The sequence below is a fragment of the Artibeus jamaicensis genome, unplaced genomic scaffold (genome assembly GCF_021234435.1).
Source record: "Artibeus jamaicensis isolate MK-2021 breed Jamaican fruit bat unplaced genomic scaffold, CSHL_Jam_final contig_452, whole genome shotgun sequence".
NCBI lineage: Eukaryota > Metazoa > Chordata > Mammalia > Chiroptera > Phyllostomidae > Artibeus > Artibeus jamaicensis.
Genome location: NW_026521837.1, coordinates 5,385,249 through 5,393,475, shown reverse-complemented (window position 1 = coordinate 5,393,475; position 8,227 = coordinate 5,385,249). Strand labels below are relative to the sequence as shown.

At 38.9% G+C, this 8,227-nt stretch overlaps 1 protein-coding gene across 2 annotated transcripts; it reads right to left on the bottom strand.

Moving 5' to 3' along the window:
* Positions 1-359: 359 nt before the first annotated feature.
* DMP1 (dentin matrix acidic phosphoprotein 1) lies at positions 360-7,574 on the bottom strand. 2 transcript variants are annotated; one of them, XM_037150023.2, is made up of 5 exons: positions 7,517-7,574; positions 6,970-7,013; positions 3,795-3,827; positions 3,575-3,622; positions 360-1,742 (listed from the first exon to the last, which is right to left on the bottom strand). In XM_037150023.2, exons 1-5 carry the CDS (start codon positions 7,572-7,574, stop codon positions 360-362), a joined length of 1,566 nt encoding a protein of 521 aa, XP_037005918.2. The 2 variants fall into 2 exon arrangements, with proteins under 2 accessions (XP_037005918.2, XP_037005919.2); XM_037150024.2 differs by lacking the exon at positions 3,575-3,622.
* Between the last annotated feature and the right edge of the window lie 653 nt (positions 7,575-8,227).

The following is an 8,227-nucleotide window of genomic DNA, read 5'->3' as shown; positions in this document are numbered from 1 at the left end:
CTTAAGCTTCTTGTTGTCCATAGCACCCAGCACAGTGCCTGGTACATAATAGAATTTCAGTAACTGTTTGTTAGGTTCATGAGTTAGGAACTATTTCAGCTGTGAAGCTACAACGCACATCTTTCCTTGCTTCCGGTTTCACTGAGTGTGTTCTGGTGTCACTCCACATTTTTAAACCTCTCTGGCTGATGATACCCTAGAAACAAATATAATGTCCAGCATTTCCTCTCAGAAAGAAACGGCCTTCAGTTAGTCTTTTGATTAAAAAAAACATCAATAAGTTATAGTTATAATTCTTTTCCTCCTCTCCAACCTCCAAGACCCCTCTGCCTGAGAGCCACTTTTTAGGAAGGCTGATGCTAGTAGCCATCTTGGCAGTCATTGTCGTCTTGATCCCCAATGGGTTTGTTGTGATAAGCATCAACTGTTAGTTTTCTGCTTTCTATCTCAGTGTTTTTTGACTGGCCATCTTCCTCACTGCTTGAATCACTCTCAGTAGAAACGCTATCTTCTTGTGACTTGCTGCTGTCCTCAGAATCACTGCCATCATCTTCCTCAGACTGGCTGTCTGGCTCCGACTGGCTTTCATCACTCTGACTCTCTGAAGAGGCACTGGGAGACTGGAGGCCCTCCTGGCTGGAGCTGTTTTCATCCTCAGTGGACTCTGAGCTTTCTTCTGAGTATTTGAGGCTCTCATTGGATTCACTGTCAGCTTGCTCCTCTCTGGATTTGCTTTCTGAACTGGAGGATTTACTCAAGCTCTCCTCTTCACTGGTGTCACTGTCTTCCTGACCTTCTTCTGAGTGACTGGAGGTATTATCTGGGTTATCACCCCTAGACTTATTCATTACCTCTTCCTGAGACTCACTACTGGTTTCTTGAGATGGCAGATCAACCTCTTGACTAGACTCACTACTGGGGTCTTGTACATTTTGACTGTCATTCTGAGACTGATTCTCCTCATTGTGTTCTTGAGATTCTCTCTTGCTGTTTTCTCTGGATTGTCTGAGGCCAGTTTCTTTGGAGTTAGTATTTTCTGTGGAGTCACTCTTGGCTTCTTCCATTGTGTTGCTATTGTCAAGATCATCTGTGTCATCTTCCGCAGATATGCGAGACTTTCTGAAAAATTTCCTACCAGGATTCTCCATGGATTGGCTCTCACCTGAATCCTGAGTGCTTATGTGCTTGTCACTATTCCTATTTGATTCTATTGATTTGACACTGGCACTGTTCATTCTGGAGTGGCTTCTCTCACTCCTGATGGTGTCTGGATCATCGCTCTGCATCCCTTCATTATCAAACTCAGAGCCATCCCCATGGCTACTGTCTCCCTCACTGCCACCTCCCACCCAGTGCTCCTCACTCTCACTCTCTTGAGTGGAGTCACCTCCCTCAAGTCTGCTATTCCCTTCGTCCTCATGGTCAAGATCCCTGCTCTCACTGGTGGTTCCTTGGGCATTGTCTTCCACTTGAGAGGCACTATCTTCCCTGGATTGTGTGGTGTCTGCTGAGTCTTCATCACTTCTGAGTCTGGAGTTTCCTCCTTGTGTTTCTTCAGGTCCTGGGCCATTATCATCGTCACCAAAGGTGTCATCTCCACTGTCATCTTCATCATCGTCTTTATCATCTCCTTCTTTTCCTGAATGCCTAGAGAGGCCACCAGCTGGTCTATGAACATGCCAATGATCCCCAAGGCCCAGGCCTTCCTCTGATTTAGCGCTGTCACTGGGGTCTTCATTTACCTAGAGTTTGAGGTAACAGACATGGTCAGTACTCCAGGAGGTGATATAGAGGGTGTATTTATCTAATATCAATGTACATTCTTTCTGCTTTCTTCTTCCTATGTCTCTCATCTAAGCCATGGTCAATTTTACTGCTCAATAACATCTCTGCCAGAGGTTAAAAGGAAAAGAAGAGAAATGGAAAGTCAAGTCATTCCATTTTTTTGTAAGCAAAATTCACTCATGCTGTACAAATTCTCAAAAAGCTTTGTTGAATCACTTTTATGAAAACATATTACAAGAATGATTCCTTAAAGGAAACTCTCAGAGAGTTTTTTGTAAATTAAAGAGTTGGTTTATAATACTCATTTATCAAATTGTTTGGTTTAAACATAGCTTTTAAAAATACTAAGTGGTTTAAAAATGACCCAAATATTTTTTTTTCTAATCAGTTCAGGGAGTGGGGGAGATGTATTAGGGAAGGAGAATGAAACCTTTAGCTAAAATGAAAGTAAAATATTATAATAAGGTGTTGATATATATCTCACCCAAACCATATTTATACCTATTTTCCTGGGCAGAGAGCTTCTTCTAAAAGGCCCAGGTAGAAGAGTGCAACTAGTGCGACTACCAAGGCAGCCTACTTCTGTGAGCTCAGACAAATTATCTTAATAAGTCAAACAATGGGGTGCTCTCCACAGACAAGGGAGGACAGTGAGTCATCATCACTGTGCTCTGGAAGATCTGCTTTCTTTTTCATATGCTATAACAAGAACATTCTTGGCAATTTTTTTTCTTTTTCTACATGTTTCCACTGACCAATATCTGAGGAGCACAGAATGTCGAGGTCTCTTTCCATTGCTAGTTTACACTGATCTGCTGAAACTCAGTGTCTGTTTACCTTTCCATACCTCAGTAGGCACCAACGGCACCCTCTGTGGCCCAGACTGTTACCCTCATCTGAGCTCAGAGAACATTGAGGTAATAAATCACCACATCTACAGAAAAGGTCATTTTCCAAGTTCTATCTACACTTATAAGTTTCTAGAATGTTCCTCTAACAAACCTTTAGTAAATAGTGGCACAAAACCTAATCATTTGTCTTCCAACTGTGGTCAAGTATAGAATGCAATATGGGTCAAAACCCATGGTCAGAGTAAAACCTGGTTCCCGGAATCTCTGGAGCTCCACAGGTTCATTTTAGTCAAAAAATGATAGAACAGCTAAAAACATAATGACATTTACTCTTAGAGAAATGAAGAAGAAGGAGGAGGAAGAAAAGGAGAAGAAAGAAAGTTTTTTATTATAGGGATCTAAGCTAAATCAGTTTTTCTCAATCCCAGGACTACAGATGAGACTATTTTAAAGAGACAGTCATTACTAAAGCTGGTGCTTCATTCGGGTTTCCTCAGGGTTCTCCCTATTCTCTCCTCAACAGGATCCTTAACATGCAGGAGGGCTCTAGTTCCCACAGGTATTTCATGCCATGTCTGTCTGATCTGAACTGCTCTAATTGTAAAAGCAATATAAGCAACATTTTAGACTGGTGAGTGAACTACTGCTTGTCTAACAATCTATGACCATTGTGTATGTGTGTATTCATTTTAACTAGAGGAACATTTATGGCCATAATGTCTATAATCTGGCCCCAGTGACAAATATGGAATGAATAGCATGTCCACATCTGAATTTTCCCACTCATTTTCCCCTTCTTATTTTAGGTGACTATTTAGTCCGCATAACCAATAGTTAGAAAATATTATATTTAGAACAGCTGCCAGGTAATTTAATCTAACATTATTTCCTTCAATTCCTAAATAGTCTGAAAAGTTAAGAAAGTTCTGTTTAATTACCTGTTCCTCTGAGCTAACTTTACTTTCTTCTGATGACTCACTACTCTCCTAAAAGGAAAAACAAATGTTGTTCAGTAACTCCTGAGAAGAGGAAAAAATATGATACACATTAATTACTTATAGGTTCGGTTTACTACTTTCCTAATAGCCTAAGTTAATGAGAAGAGAGGTAAAGTTACTTTATGAGGTGTTTATGACAACAAATAAATGAGATAGTTACCAAAGGTGGTGTTTGTGTCTGAGCCAAATGACCCTGTAAAAAAGGAAGGAAAATGAGTTACTCCTTCACAGATGAAGCATGTCATTGCAAACATTTAGAATAACTTTGGATGATTTTTTAAAGTTTCTTGATATACAGGGTCCAGCAGAAGTAATGCTTGCTTGAGTGTGGTTAGTAGGGTAACAATATGGGTGTAATAATTTGTAGTTTTAATTTGAACATTTCACCTAAAATGTCATATGGTGTGCTTGAGTGTGATATTGTTATGTTACAGAATTACATGCTTATGCATCTTATTCCCTGTACCTTATGCCTGAAACTGATACCAAATAATATTGAACATAAACTGTAATTTTAAATAAAATAAATATAGTTTCATTAACATCTTCTGCCATCAAATTAAATGAAATGAAATAAGTAAATAAATAAGGAGGTCATTTTGTTATAAGATTTAGGATCTAGGATTCCATTTATATTTTTCCAAGGCAGTCAAATAAATTATTGGTTAATAAAGGGTTGTATGAAAAAAAAGAATTATATGCTTATGACTTTGTAATAAAAAGGGGCGTTATTTGTGCCAGACCCCTGTATGTTTTGAATTTACATGAGTAATAATGACATATAATGATGAAATAACTTAAAAATGAATGTGAGATGACTAACAGCCTGAAAAAAATCTTATGATATAAAAGACCTGGAAAATTTCTGTGTTTCTAATACTTCACTTAGAGAAAAATTAACTTTGTTTGAAACTCAGTATCCATACAACCTAGAGAAAACGTAAGATAGGAAAAACAGCATGGGAACTCAGGACCCAGACTTAAGTCTCAATTAGTTCATTGGTTTCAGTGTTAATCCTGAAAATGAACATTTTGGTGTCAGTGCTGAAATTCATGTGTCTCAGGAAAACCCTGAGTCTCGGGTAAATTGCCATGGTTGTACTGTATGTGAATTTGGACAATTCACTCCACCAGTGCAATATCAGTTTCTTATTCATAAATTAAGAATATTAGCAACCAGTCTGCTTACTCCACAGGATTTCTGTGAGGATGAAATCAGTGACAGCCTATGGAAGCATATTAGGAACTATTCAATATGACTTAAACTAAAGCAATGATCCAATTTGAGAACATCCACTTTATAAAATTCAATAGTAAACAAAACTGACTACAGAAATTTGTTAAGCCTTTCTTGAGTCACATAGGTCACCAAAATTTAAAAAAAAAACATATTATAAATCTGGAATTCAATTACTTATAGTGCTGATTTATTTCACCTTCTTTTCTATTGTTTATATTTTATGTATTTATTTTTAGAGAGAGGGGAAAGGAGGGAGAGACAGAGAGAGAGAAACATGATGTGTGAGAGAAACATCAATGTGTGGTTGCCTCTCTCATGCCCCCAACCCGGGAACTGGCCAAAAACCTAGGCATGTGCCTTAACTGGGAATTGAAGCAGTTAACTTTCAGTCTACAGGTCAGTGCTCAATCCACTTAGCCACACCAGCCAGGGCTGATTTATTTCACTTCCTTTAATCTTATAAAAACTCTAAAAGTGTTTGAGCCACCTCGGCACCCTTTCCTCATCTAGTCTCCTCCATCCCCTTGAGCAAGGCAAAATCCCAAAGTCTCCTGTGGCTTGAAGCTGCTGAGAGGTGGGTGTGAAGACCCAAGGTGCAAAGTTGAGCAGGGAGGAGCTGCTATCAGTTATCAACAGGTTTTCAACAAGCTTCTCAGGAGTGCTGGGCTAGAGATGTCTCTTCAGAAGAAGGAGCTACTATATAAGCACTTTAAGTCTTTGCCCTATGACAGACACTGCAGGCAGGCACAATGACAGACTCCACTCCAGTCAGTTATCATTTGGAATTAAGGGATGGAAGGGAGCAAGACATTGGTATTTTTTCTCATGCCAAGTCTAGGCTTGAGAACACAGCATGTTTTTGGTAGTTTTAGAGTCTCTTGTTGAAAGAGCAAAAGAATCTGCAGTGGCTGCTTTTACATGATCTAGCCTAAGGACATCTTTGAGGCAAGTTCCAGTAGGAAATCCTGCACAGTCTTTTCCAGCCTCAGGCAGGAGCAGTAACCCATCTCAGGCCTCTGTCATTATCCCCCTGCCATTAATGGTATTGAGCCCAAGCTGTATAATGCAGCAGGAAACAGCCAATGAACAAAACACTCTTACTTAGCATAAGATTTTAACCCTTACTTGTAGTTTTTAGACTTAAGAACCTACTGACTTCCTAGACCTGGTACCATCCTCAGAGGGACAGAAAACCCTGGTACAGAAGGTGGATTCTGAAGCCAGAGTGACCTGGTTCAATGTCTAGTTCTAACACTTATTACCTTACAGCCCAGACAGACTAGGTTACTCCCTATGTCTCGGGATTCCCATTTGTAAAATGAGAATAAAATATGACCCCTAGTCTATTGGAGTGTTGTTAAGATTGAGAAAGTAAATACATATAAAGCACATAGAACCATGCCTGGCAAGGGTTCTTGAGTTATTGAGAGTTAATAACTCTCAGGTTACGCAGAGTCAACACTCAGCTAACATTAGCTACCATTCCATAGACTCTAGTATCCTCTCATTTTTCATTCTTTTCTCAGCTTCCAGGACTTGACTTGCTGCTTACCCAAACATCTGGTAAAACATATTTGTAGACCTAATCCTCCAAGGGCAGTCTTGGTTCATTATCATCCATCATGAAAATAAAGCTAAAGGAGAAAAAGCTTCCTCACCAAATTATACTAGTAAGTAGGAGTTGAAGAAGTATATGAACTAAATTTTCTTTCTTTTTTAAAAAGATTTTATTTATTTATCTTTAGAGGGGAAGGGAAGTAGAGAGAGAAATACCAATGTATGGCTGCCTCTTGTGCATCCTCTGCTGGGAAATGGCCTGCAACATAGGCACGTGCCCTGACTGGGAATCGAACCATGGTCCTCTGGTTCGCAGGCCCATGCTCAATCCACTGAGCCAGGGCTGAACTAAATCTACACCAGCCAGGGCTGAACTAAATTTTCTTATATGAACTAGAAATGATAGCTCTTACCACCTATGTCTTAAATTATGTATTTATTAAATTTTTAGAAATTTCAACATTTGCACTGGAGATAACTTGGTTATACTATAAGGTATCAAAATAAAAGTATTTCAAAAAATCTTATTTCTACTCACCTTCCATTCTTCAGAGCTCTCAGATTCAGTATTTTGATACCTGGCTACCTAGAAAATGTAATACACATGGTCAGCCCACAGAGAAAGCCCACAGAGAAATTTCCCAGGCAGCAGCTATTAACACTTTACTTAAATTAGAAGCAGTGGTAGTGAAATTCTAGCAAGCATCAGAATCACCTGGGGACATGTTAAAATACAGATTGCTGTGCCCCACCCCCAGAGAGTCTGGCTCCAGAGGTCTGAGGTAGGACCCAAGAATTCACATTCCTAACATAGGTGTAGGTTCTGCTGCTGCTCTGCTGCTCTGAGGAGGACACCTTAGAGAACCACTGCTTTTGAGAAAGAAATACAAGATTCAAGACTATATGAATAACAACAGAACAGAATAAAGAATAACTGAGATGATATTTTAAAGAAAACAGCTACCTGAGAAACTACTATTTTCATCTAACTGGAACATATGCAGCCACCTTGGCTCATAGACAGTGAAAATTGTGAAGTTTTAGGTATAAGAGGGTTTTTTTCCCATGTCTCCTTGTCCTGATACTTACGGGAAGAGCGCAGGACAAGCCCCAAAGGAACACAAGCAGGACACTGGTCTTCATAGCCGGCCGTGACACCTCCACCTGTGACAAAGAACAGACTTTTCTCCGTGCTGCAGAAATACAGGAGCTTCAACGTTTTAACAGTTTCTTCCTGTTTTAAAAAAAGCTGATCCAAATGTCCATCAACTAACAAATGGATAAATGAAATATATTGTATCCATACTATGAAATATTATTCAGTCAGAGAAAGAAATGAAATTCTGATACATGCTACAAAGCAAAGGAGACTTGAAAACATTATACTGAGTGAAAGAAGCCAGACACAAAAGCCCACATATTGTATAATCCCATTTCTGTGAAATGTCCAAATAGACAAATCTATAGAGACAGAAATTAGATAAGTATTTGCCCAGGTCTGGGGGAGATGAACAGCTGGATGTAACAGCTAAGGGGTGAATGTTGGAGGTGATAAAAATGTTCTGAAATTGATTTTGGTGAAAGTTGCACAATTCTGTGAATATATTAAAAACTATTAAACTATATACTTTAAATATATAAAGTACATGTGTGAATTATATTAAAATAAAGGTGTTTAAAACAAATCTTACTCCTAAGAGATAAATTGAAAACTTTTCAATGAGGAGCTCTGTAAACACTTCTTCATTAACATGAAGTCTGATAAACAGAGAAAAAAGTAAAGGAAAAGGAATAGA

Bases quoted from the DNA above. Each gene is read 5' to 3' on its own strand.
- DMP1 (XM_037150023.2), bottom strand. From the start codon at position 7,574: ATGAAGACCAGTGTCCTGCTTGTGTTCCTTTGGGGCTTGTCCTGCGCT. The intron at 7,014-7,516 runs GTATCAGGACAA...TTTTCTAGGTAG, and splicing joins GTCCTGCGCTCTTCCCGTAA to CCAGGTATCAAAATACTGAA. The intron at 1,743-3,574 runs GTAATTAAACAG...CTCAAACTCTAG, and splicing joins AAGTTAGCTCAGAGGAACAG to GTAAATGAAGACCCCAGTGA.